At 49.8% G+C, this 12,043-nt stretch overlaps 1 protein-coding gene across 2 annotated transcripts in view; it reads left to right on the forward strand.

Moving 5' to 3' along the window:
• The first annotated feature begins 1,172 nt into the window (after positions 1-1,172).
• Positions 1,173-12,043, forward strand: part of FRMD1 (FERM domain containing 1) — a 42,480-nt gene continuing 31,609 nt past the window's right edge. For both annotated transcript variants that reach the window (XM_040599260.1, XM_040599261.1), the window contains exons 1-2: positions 1,173-1,279; positions 11,710-11,874. In XM_040599260.1, the coding sequence (XP_040455194.1) occupies positions 11,779-11,874 (96 nt within the window). In that variant the 5' untranslated portion in view covers positions 1,173-1,279; positions 11,710-11,778. The remainder of the gene's footprint in view (positions 1,280-11,709; positions 11,875-12,043) is intronic.

Consider the following 12,043-nt stretch of genomic DNA (forward strand, 5'->3'; position numbering starts at 1 on the left):
AAGAGGAAGAAACAGGTTGTCAGCGACGCTGGCAAGGCTGAGATTTTATCCATCCTTGTGTCCAACCTAAAACACAGGAAAAAACCCTGTGAGCAAGGACCGGTGACCTGATGCCCTGCTTCCCACACCCTATCAGGCAGTCAGGTCACACCAGCAAGTCAGGCTCGCTCTTGTGGTCCCCCCTGGGCAAACTGCAACTCTTCTCCTGCAGCATAGTGCAAACACTGTACGAAAGCCTTCCCACCTGCTGCCCTTACAGCTCACCGCCATCCCCATCCCCATGTGGGCTGCACCCTCAAATACAACCGCTGTGTGGGGAAACTCAGCACCGGCCTAGCTCTGAGGGAGAGGGAGCAAGCCTGCAGAACCTGAGACGGTGCCGGCCTTCTTTTACTTAAGTTAAGGCTTAAGTTACTGCGTTAAAAAGCAAATTGTGACATAGAGGAGGGAGGGAGGGAGGCGAGGTTTACGGCATGCAAGCACCACAGCCCGGCTGCCCGGGGCTGCCAGAGGCGCAGGGTGCGCAGCGGCTCCGGCTCCCTCACCGCGTCGCTCCACAACTCCCACCCCTTCCCCCGGCTGCAGCAGTGACCCGGGCTGAATTCTCCTGACTGGCTGTCGTGCCATCACTCTGAATTTAAGTTTCAACAGCACAGAGCTCACAGCTGCCAGCGCGGCGCGCAGAGCACCCTGCCGAGATAAAATCGCCCTAAGCGGGGACAAAACCCCCGCCGGTCCCCGCAGGCAGCCCCCTCCCACCCGCTCGCAGGCGGGCTCCCCCCCCGCAGCCGTCGGGGTCCCCCCTACACACGCACCGCCAGCCCCACCGCCCCCTCTTTCCCCTCAGCGGTAGGTACCGGCCCGGCCCGCAGCCACCGACCCACCCGCAACCACCGGCCACCGGTCCCACTCCCGCCCCGCCCCCCTCGCCTCAGGTCCGATTGACAAGCCGCGTTCGCCAACCCAAGGCCACACCGGGCACCCGCTCCGCCCACTCCCTGCCCGTTCTACCAATCCGCTGAGCCGGCGGTGCGGCGGGGGGCGGGACAGTCCCGCGCGGGGCGGCCGCCGGTGTCGGTGTGCGGTCCCGGGGAAGGGCGGAGCGCCCCGCCCCGCCCCGCCCGGCCCCGCCCCGCCGCCCGGCCTCCCCCAGGGCGGCAGCGTGCCGTGCCGTGCCGCGCCGCCCGGACGCTGCCTCGCTCGGCTCGGCGGGCGCTGTATGCCGCCCCGGAGAGGAAAGCAGAGCCCCGCAGAGCTCCGCGGCCGGGGCCACCCCGCGGTAAGTGCTGGGGCGGCGCCGCGCAGCTGGTGGGGCTCGGTCTCCGCCGTAGGAGCAGCGGCGCGGGGAGTTCCCGGGGCTCCCGCGTCCCTCCGGGGCTCCTCTGGCAGCGGGGGGCGGGCGCGGCTCCGCTGCGCTGCCGGGGGACGGGTCCCAGCTGCGGGGCGGGAGCGGCACCTGCCCTGGCCAGCTGCGGGGACCCCGGGGGGGCGGCGCGGCTGCCGGCGGCGCTTTGAACGGGCGAGACCCGCGAACCGCCCGCTGCGCCCGGCTGGGGCGGGTGAACGAGCCCTGCGCACCGGCCGCGGGGTGCGCTGGCGGCCGCGGGGTACGAGGGGCTCCCGCCTGCGTCGGGCCGGCCGCGGGAGCAGGGGTACGAGTTGGCCGGTGAGGGGGGTCGGGCTCCGGCCGCGGTGCCGTGGCGGCTCGTGGCTTTATGACACGAGGGAACTTTGTCGTCGGAGCAGCGGTGAGCGCCGGGCTAAGGCCGCGGGTGGCTGCGAGCTCGGAGCCGCGGCTCCCGGGGGGCGGCGAGGGTGGGCAGGCGGCGGCCGGGAGCAGCAGGGAGTGGGCTCTGGAGGAGTCCTGGAGTCGTGGCAGCTCCTCCGCCGCTCGCTGCCGTCCCCCGCCGCCGTGGGTCCGGCCGCTGCGGGGAGGTGGGGCGGTGCCGGGGCGCGTTTCCCGGCCCGGGACCGTACCGGCCCCTTCGGGCGGTGAGGGGCGCGGGTCTGGTCGCTCCCCGAGGGGCGCCTGGCTGGCGGCCACCTGCCCGCAGGTGCTGAGGGAGAGCGCCACGGCGGGGCCCGCGGCTGCGGCACCCCGGGCAGGGTGAGCCCTGCGGGGCAGCGCGCCCGGCACCTGGGCCCCCTCCGGCGCCCTGCCGCCCCCTTCCCGGAGCAGCCTGAGGGGCTGCATGCACCTCGAGGGACAGGGCTGGGTGGCTGGCCCGGTGACACTCATCTACGGGTATGGGACAGGGCGGGGATGGAGGCGAGTGTCCCAGCAGGTGTATGTGGGCGGGAGAAGCGGTGGACATCAAAAAGTCTCTGTACTTCATTGTTTCTCCACCTCCTGAATTCTTCCCTAGTAACGATTTACAGGGAAAGGTTCTGGGTTCCCTGTGCTGAGAACCGGTCACCGTCGACATGGAGAGATGTTCCTCCCGCAGCGACGAGCTCTCAGGTTAAATCCCCTGTGGCATTTAAAATGCACATCTGTTTTTTTCCATCACACCAGGAAACTCTAACAGTCTGAACCTTGTCCCTTCTTCAGAGAGCTGCTGTGATGCCCAGGCCCTGACAATAAATACTTGAAAAACATAAGTTGCTTTCCCAGAGAAAATAACAAGGATGTATTTCTAGCACTGGAGTAATCTTTAAAAAAAACAACAAAACAAACCCCCAAAAAAACCCCAAACAATATTTTGGACGTTAGTTTCCCATTCATTTGTTTAGCTTTTATCTTTTTTTTTTCCCCTTTCTTTATTTTGTTCCTGGAAAACTTGGAATGACAACAGAATGCCTTAGCCTCGCTCTCATCTTCTGTTTATTCCTCCCGTTTAATTGCTGTGCACTCTTAATCAAAGTGTTCTGTTTTCAGCACGGGTGATGTTGAGAGTCTGTGTAGTAGCCAGTGTTTTGGCTTCAGATAAGGAATGCCAAACCAGAAGAACATGAAATCCAAAAGGGAAAAAAATTTGGGTTTTTTTTTCAGAGATTGCCTTAAGCGGGGGGGGGTGGGTTTGAGATGCACACCCACAGAGTAAGAAAAGTATAAACAAAAAAGAGTCTACAAAATGCTATCAAAGACCATGAGTTGTAATGATTCTTTTCACTGACTTACCAAAAAATACTGTCTGTGCTCTTTGGACAGGTTTTTTTTCCTAGGAATTTTTGTTGTTGTTCAACTAGATTTTTATGTAAACATGATAAACTGGGATAAATACTGTTGATGAATAAATTTGTGTCAGCTTTCCTCCTGAAATAAAAAAATCCTAATACAAACAAAAAAGTTTGTGTTTACATGTGTTTTTCTGATTTCTGATCAACTCTTTTGATAGGGGAAGGGTTTTTTTTGATAGCAGGTAAAGGCTATGTCGTTTCATTTTTTTGGTGTTTTTGTGTTTGGGGTTTGTTTTTTTTAAAAATAAAAAACAAACCCAAAGCTGGTAGCGCTTTAAAGCTACAGCACACTTTTCTGTTGCCAGCACTGCAGGTAAAAAGTGTATGCATGCAGTGGTTAACTCTGTACCAATTGGCTTTTGTAGTGTTGTTGCTCTACTGTTCATCCAATGCAAGACAATGTAAATTACTTGCATGCTTACTGTGCTCCGGGGTTACGCTCCTTTTCTTGCACAAAGTTCTGTGCTGCTACTGCACTGCTCCCTGATTATCTTGGTGGTGTTTAGCTGCGGTACCTTAATTCATAACGTGTTGTTAGTAACTGAGCACAGACGAACAGCGGTCTTGGCCCAAAAGAAGTTCTCTGACAGGGAGGAGCTGCTCCATGGAGAATTGCAGAAGGAAGTAATTTGCTTCTTGTTAAAACCATTTCTTACACTTGCTTTTTCTTTTTTTTGCTCTGTTTCCTCTTTTTGCAAAATTCATCATCCCCTCAAAAATGCAGCACTTTGTAGAGCTGGTTTTTTTCCTCTGTCTCTTTTTTTGGGGCTGCATCTTCTCATTTCACCATCACTTTGCTGGTGATGGCTTGGCAGTACTGTGTGCAGCCTCTGAAGCTGCATCTAATTATAAAGACCCTGCTGTTTGCGTTAATTTTGTCAAGCTATTGGCTGATTGGCGTTTTCACACTTGTAATAGAGGCAAGCTGTGTTCCAGACAATTTTATCTGTTCTTTCTGGAACTCTGTCCACTTCACATAAATGGGTATTTCTCTCTGCTCTGAATATGTTCAAGACTAGCTGTAGACTTTAGGAGGCAAAAGTTAGAAGCAAGCTGATGCAGAAGCTGTCTAGTTGGTATGAATATTTAGGCAGTGAATCAGATGCCATGAGATCAGCATGGACTTTCTCCTTCCTCTGGTGAAGTAAGCCAACTTTTTTTTTTACCTGGTTATTACTGGTAGCAAAGCTATTCCAGCTCAGAAGAATTCTTTATGTGATGTATTAGTAAAAGCATGTCTGTTCTTATTTGTCCCGCAGCTTCAGGTATTGCCTGTGAAGTTATAATGATGCAGGGTTTGGTGTGGGATTTTTTGTTGTGGTTTTTTTTGTTTGGTTTTTTTTTTGTTTTTTAAATAAAGATTTCATAGTCTGCCTACTTCCAGAACTTTTACAAGATCTTGGTGAGAACAGAAAATGAAGGAAGAGTTTATTCACGCTTTTTTGGACAGCTCTGCAAAGTGCTCCAGAAGTCTTGGTGATTTCTTTCAATTGAGTCTAGCTCAGCTCCAATATAAAACCACTGTCACCATGGAATAACTTCTGCAAGGACAGTCTTGTAGAATTGGCTGTTGTGCTTAAGGCAAGAGTGTAACAGATCTGCTTGGGAGAAATACTGTTTAGAGCCTTGGTAGACTTAAAGGAGTAAGTTTCCAGTTGGAGAACTAACACATACGTTTTTGGGTCATGAGAACTTGTGCATTTGCAATTTGAATGATACAGGAAGAGGCTTCTCTCCTGAGTTGCTAGTAGAGAGGCCAGGTCTTGCTGCACTTCCTAAGCTTCCTGACATTTGCAGTGGCTGGGAAGGAAGCCTCGCTCTCCCTTATTTTAAAGACCTTGCTGCAGCTGGTCTCCAAGTACAGTACTTTGCCTCTCCTGCTTTGCATAGATACAAAAGATGAACAGTCTTTAGTAAAGATTGCACTACTCGGCAGAAGTGTGCAGGGCGAGCACTGGAGTACCACACTGAAGTATCTTCTGTTGCTGTCCTTCACCCTGAGGTACAAGACTGTAGCATTTTCTTTCCTGCACTCCTGGCTCTGCAGACATGTGCCGATGAATAAGCTTTCTGTAAGGGTCCATCTCAAGACACGTGTCCCTGCGTTTCAGCGGAGGCAAGCTTGCTGTTACTGAACAGCTATTCAAGCAATTCACTTCCCTTAATCTTTGCAAGATCTCATGCAGTGCTGTCTTGGTCATCCAGCTGAGGCAACAGAGCTTTGCGGTTTGAGCAGGCTCCCTTTGCAGCCACTTTATGCCAGCTGTGGCGGACACCGAGGCTGGCTCACACCTTGTCCCATGTTCTGCTGGTCCTTTCTTACGCTTCTGCATTTACCTAGGCCAGTCGATACCTTCAGTTGCTACTTACTCAAACTTCAGTGAGCTTGATTTATGAAGTATGAGGAAGCCCTGTAAGCTTGGTAATCAATCAACAAGTCTATGAATAGATTATTCAGAGGTAACCAAATTAATTGTAATGAGAAACTTCACAGTGGTAGTCAGATGTGATAGGGTACATGCTACAACACAATCAATGAACAGGCAGGATCAGTTGGTCTGTTGCTTTTCTCATGGTGACAAGAGAATATTTGTCTCTCCATGAAAAAGGCATGCTGGAGAGGAATTGCATGCTCTAGCTGCAGACTTTACTGTTTGGGTGTTGTGTAAAGCATGTATGCCACTAAGTTTTGCGTATGCTTCTGATAAAATAATGTATTTTAAAAGACTGCATGTTTTTGTGTACAAAAAATCAAAGGCACTTTCCATCACTTGGAAGTGATGGAAAAGTGTAGTCCCTGTGAGATCCTAATTCGTCCCATTTTGCCTGGAGCCTTTAATACTCGTCTGCTTCTCTCAAAAAGCTTCTAAATTCAGTTTTGGTTTCAGGAAAATTAAGCCCAGATGATTCATACTGGACTGTCTTCACAGGGAACAAACTGCTGTTTGGAGCTTTTTTCATCCCATGGAAAAGCTGATTGGAAGCGTGGCAGACACCCGGCGTGGCCCTGCCGCCACTACTGGGCTGTTGCACATCTGTGTGCAGTAGGAGCACCACCTTTGGTGCCCTGTTTTCAGCTAAGCCATTTTCCTCTCGGGACTAGTTAGCAGCAGTAAGGTCTGATGCATGCCCTAAAACATGCGTCACTTCTGCTTGGCTACCAGAGAGCTCTGCCATCCCTAGGTAGGAGAGTTGTCCCCCGTCTTTGAGCTTAAGGACTAGGGCAGCCTACAGAGTAGCATAGTAGCATCGTCCCAGGTTAGGAATGGCTGTCCCTGGGAATTTTGGGAGATCCCTTCTTCCTGAGCACACTGGCCACATTGTGAGGGGTGCAGAGCAGAAGAGCTGCAAACTCAAGAGTGTGTTTCATGTTCTAGCACTCGTGCTGCTTGAAGTGGGGCAGGAAACCTTTACAGTACAGGGGTGGTGTGTGGGCGGTCATGCCTAAGTAAGAGCTGTGTCTAATCCTGCGATGAAGACTAGCGAGAAAGCGTTTTCCTCTCTATTGTAAAACTCAGCATCACCAGGGAGTGCGGCTTGTACGGGAAGAAAGGAAAAAGGATGTTCCTTCGTATCAAAGACCAATGCTCAGAGACTTCCTTGTCTGTCTCAAGGCTACAGGTGACAGCTAAGTCTGCTAGGGCTCTGCAGCCCTGGAGTTTTTGGAGGCATCTCCCATTGTACCCTTTGAAAATTCTAAAGGAATGGTGGGAACCAGGCCTACATTCCACCCCTGTGAGAGGATGGCACTCATATCTAACAGGTGATGCTAGCAGATGGAGGAGGCCTGCCGCAGTTGCATCTCCCACATTTGTGGACTGAAAAGTAGTTGCCTTTGCTGCAAGTGTTGCATCTGTCCTGTAGCCAAGCTGCATCATTTCTGGGACCCAGTCCTTCAGAGCACCCAAGTGTCTGGGAGGTGTCTTGGTGTTCCTCATTCGATGGCTTTCAGTAGGGGCTTCCTACAGAGTGGTGCTGTGTTTGAAGGCAGGTGTATATTCTATGTCAAAAGCATTGTGTGGACACCAAATTCAGTACCTTGCCTCCTTAGGGCATCCTTGCTTTGAATGTGTTGTGCAGGTCCTGGAGTGATGCCAAGGCAGATATGCTGGAAAAGTCAGTGTGCTGGGAATTCGCTCAGGGCATGACCTAGTTGTCCTGGCTGTTGGTTGCAGGTGGCACTTTTCACATCATCTGCAGCTGTGACATAAAGCTATTTAGCATCAATCTTGTTTTCTGCCCTGACAAGCAACTATTTTTCCCCTCTCTCCTGGTTGATGCATCTTTCCAGAGAAATTTTCATCATCTCTGGGGGTAGTCAAAGGAGGTGGGTAGGGTCTTAAAGTTGCTATGAAAGGCTAATATATTCCATTGTTACATCTTTTACTTGCTCAGAGTCTTTATTACTCTGTTTTGCAGATAAGACTGGTGCCCTACAGTGTGCCTCTGAGAGGACAAAAATACCTGGAAGGTGAAGGGGGGTCACAGTTTCAAGGCTGCATTTCATCGCTGGTATGAGGCAGCCCAAGTGTGGGTTGCAGCCGAAGGCAGATTTGTTTCCAGGCGGTTTTTCTGTCTGTCTTGCTGCAGGACTGCCTTGATTAAAGCTGTGTAAGCTGATTGTGAAACTGTAGCCTAAGAGTCTAGCTGTCTTAGAAGACTAAGACGTCTCTGGATAATGTCTGGAAAATGTTAAGAAGCGTCTTACTGTTTCTAGACTGTTTTTGATGGGACTTCATAGGGCCACTCTGGGAAGATCTTATCAGGAAGATGCTCAATGCTCATTTTCTGGCAGCTCTAGCAAAACCAGCTTTCCTATGATGTTTTATGGTATTCAACCTTATAAAGCATGTTTCCAGGTGTTCTTGAGAGAAGCACAGATTTACCTGGGCTTTTTTCTCAGTAGAGGGAGGAGTTTGTTCAGTTTTGCTGCTTTGAGTTTATAAGCAATTGCTCATTCCTCTGTTTGCTTTATCCCCTTGAGATGTGCTTGTGGCAGTACCTAGAGGCTGAAATCAGGATTAGGACCCAATTCACCGTGGTTCCACCAACTGATGTGTAAAATACAGTGGCACTCGTAAGGCTGTGCAAACTCCTCACGTGCTGTCTGGATGAGCCCTGCTTCTAGACAGGCTGGCTGTAGTGTGGCCCCAAATTCAGCGGTGGCTGGCCATCTTTGTGCCATTGTGTATATGGGCTGAGTGAGGTGGTCTACGTAGCTGTCCTGCTGATACCCAAAGCAAACCATCTCCTTCCTCCTCTTCATCCTCCTCCCTTGCAGGGCTCTGCCACTCATCCCTCTCCCTGGGGCAAACCTCAGCAATTCCTACTTTGACCGAGCAAGTGCTGAGGTTTGGGTCTGGTGCTGGGAAGCAGCTCGAGGAGCTGTGGGGAGAGAAGGGGAAGATTAGGGTTTTTCTTAATTAGTTTTTATGGCCATGTTTGAGTTGTTTAATCAGAGGAGTCTTGAAATTAATGACAGGCGTGTTTTCCAAAGCTCCGCTGCGTGTGTGTTTAGGTAAAATAAACAGTGCTAAATAAGTTGTGCCACCACTCTGGGCACTAATAAGCCTCCTGACTGATACAAGAAGAATACAAATAAACAGCGCCTTTGACTATTTCATTGATAGACTGCTGGGCCTTTGACCAAGCAATTACATCTCAAAATGCACTTCTCCAGGAGCTAAAACATGAAGTGATGTTATTTACAAAAAACCACACACCCAAGCAACAAAAATAACCAACCTATAGGGTGTCCCAGAGGCTGATGATTGACTTCAGCTTTTATTAATTCATCTGTGATGCATTCGCTGGAGCTTTTAGGGTTTAATTGAGGTTAAGAGGTTGGAATCTGTGGTAAACAAAAGAATGGCATATGGGCAGTCTGAAATTGTGTATGTGTAAGTAAGAGCATTCCTTCTGGCCACTTGTTTTCATTGGGCAGTTACTCTTGGCTCACAACTTTTTTTTTTTTAAAGGTGTACACTTGCAGGTCTAGCAAGTTAATGATTCATTATGTTTTATCACATCCTGATGTACTTCTAAAGAAGAGAAGGCTGAGCTGTGCTTGTGTTTGACCTCCCCCTGCAGATTAAGAATGTTGCTTCTTTAACCTCTTACCTGCTGTGGCAGGGTCCATAAGCTTATTTGTTGTAAAACAAGAAGAAAAACACCTTCTCCCCCTCCTTTCTCACTTCCTTGCTCTCAGGGTCCACAGTTCTCTTAAAAACTGAAATGGTCAAAGCGGGTGTGAGACTAGAGGAAAAGCTTTCCCAAAGCTTTGTTTTATAGAGGCTGTAGGGAAGTGGGAACAAATTTCTTCAGTTATCCACAGAAAATCGTGTGCACATGTTTTTCACGGTTGCTTCTGTGTCCTATTTTCAGTTCTGTTAGGAGATGCATTAATGTCTTTGCTGGATATGATCTCCCCTGGTGAGTGGGAATGTGTACCAGCCAGTGCAGCAGTTTGACAATTAAGACAAACCTGCTTGTGTTGGAAAGCTTGAGCTCATACTCCGAGCTCTTTATGCTGTTGATAAAGTTTATGGTGCATATGACATCAGCTGGCAATAATAATGGTGACCTGTTGCCCTCGAGTCATTCTGTAGACATTTGTAATTTATATACAGTTGGTAGTAGTGTGTAGCCTGAAGCCTAGGAGAGCTCATCGGTCTAATTATATCGACAAGAGAGAACAAATCAGAGTGTTTCTCTTAAAGCTTCTATTAAATGAAATATTAACCTGTCCAAGGGAGTCAAATGTGATTTTTCTGCTTGCTTATAATGTAGAGCAATCTTCTTTTTAAAACTCCTAGTTCTCGTGTAATTATGATTTTGGAAAAAAGTCGTAATAATAGTCTTTAATAACCCTCTCTTTTCATTAATACAATAAATGCAATGTTTGTGTTCTTATGGTGCTCTACATAAAGAACTTGTTTAAAAAAATGCTTTATTAAGAATCATGGTGTATGCTGGTGCAGGGAAGGAGGTGCATGGAACAACTTTTGTACTTGCAAAAGGACACTTACAGATCTTTTTCCTGTATTTATAAAAAAAAAAAAAAAGTCTTGAGCACAGTGGAAGGGAGAGGGGTAAATCCAAGTACTTTGTACTGTACTTTTTCCCATCTCCCACACAAGAGTTTGATTCCATTGTAGTTTTCCCCTAAAACAGGAAAAACATGATTTTAAATACAAAATGTTTTTAAAACTTACATGTAATGCACATATGCATGTGTACATACATATATATGTACGTGTGTTAACCTCACATGACCTGCTTCCTGGTTGCTTATGATCCCTTGTCCTCAAATCCATTTTGGAGGGCAAAGGTAAACCCTGTGCATCCCTTCACAGCCTGTCCCCTGACGGTGGGCTGTGGCGTGGGCAGTGGGAGAGGGTAGTGCTGCCAGAGCCAGTGTGTTTGGCTGCCGGTGCCTGGGTACGTGCCCATCCCCAGGGGCATTGGGGGGCTTTGTGGGCAGGCGCCAGCCAGCAGCACCTCTGTTACTGTGCTGGTGGTGAGTGTCTGGGTGTTGCTGGTGGAAGGGAGTCATGCTGGGGTGACTTTGTTTGAGGCAGCCAGGGTTTGACTTGCATCAAATCTTGCACAGGGTTGGAGTGGACTCCATAACTGCTTGGTATCTTGCTGGTTGAGGTCTCTGCCAGCTTTCATCCCTAACCTATCCTCAAGGCGCCTCTCCCATTCCCGGCAGTTTTGTTAGGTGCCCCGGGATGCTTCCCTGTCCTGGAGAGCATCAGAGCTGAGAGGGCTGTAAATAAAATGTCACAAGTTGCTGAGGAAACTAACCCAGCTATAACGTGCGAATGATGTTGGCTACTGTGCTTTTGGGTGTGAACTGAATTTTTGTCTCTATTTCTGTTACGATAATAACTTCAGCTCTAAGGTGCTTCTGCAGCTTGGGCTCAGTCCTTGCGAGGAGGCTGGCAGTGCTTCTGACAAAAAGTACGATACAGCAGCTCAGCCTTGTGAGTTTATGCACTCCTATCTCTTTCTCTGAGTTGAGGTATAGAGGATTTGGGGCAGTGGTTTCCCAGGGTCTGGGGGTGGGGTGAGGCGGAAAGACTGCTCAGATGAAGCCCTCTGCACTGACAGGTGCCTGCTGACAACTCATTGTAATCTCTGCTTTGGGTGAGAGTGTGGTACCTGGCTGAAGGGTGGGACGCTCCCCCCGCTCCTCTTGTGGGCGTTTTCAGGAAGCAGTCCAAGGTGGCATCTGTCTTACCACTGAACGTGTATCTTGAAACCTTGACTTTGGTTTGTTATTCTAGGGAGACCTCATCACTCTGTGGCACTCTCCTGGGGCTCACAAGGTGTTTAAAGGCTGACTTTGCCTGGGTTGTGCTGTGATGCTGGTGGAAATGTTGGCCATGGTGCTGTAAAACGGATGAGTTATTATTTGTTTTTTTTTTAAAACAGCAAGGAGGAAAACATCCTGTCAAATGTGTGCCACAGGCTGCTCCCAGCGCTGGCAGGAGTGTGGCACTGATGCTTTCACCTTCTTGACAGGTGCGTGGGATGAAGGGAGCCTGATACCCGCCCAGAGAGGAGACGCTGGCCCCCGCGGAGCTGCCTACCATGAGCAGGGCGCTGCTGGCGGGCAGGATGCAGCCGGAGAGCCGGAGCGTCTGTGTCTTTCTGCCCACCCGGGAGCAGCTCAGCCTAGCTGTCGGGGTGAGTGGCCAGGAGGGAGGCTGGGAGGTCGCTGCATCGTGGCTTCGGTTGAGTTTTGTTAGCTCCCATTGTTCTCCCAAAAGCCTGGTGCTGGTCTGCTGACCAAAAGGCTATTAGCCAGCTTAAGGTAATTGGTGCACCATTTTCTAATTGGGCAGCTTCAACTCAT

Source organism: Falco naumanni, chromosome 6 (assembly GCF_017639655.2).
Source record: "Falco naumanni isolate bFalNau1 chromosome 6, bFalNau1.pat, whole genome shotgun sequence".
NCBI classification, from domain to species: domain Eukaryota; kingdom Metazoa; phylum Chordata; class Aves; order Falconiformes; family Falconidae; genus Falco; species Falco naumanni.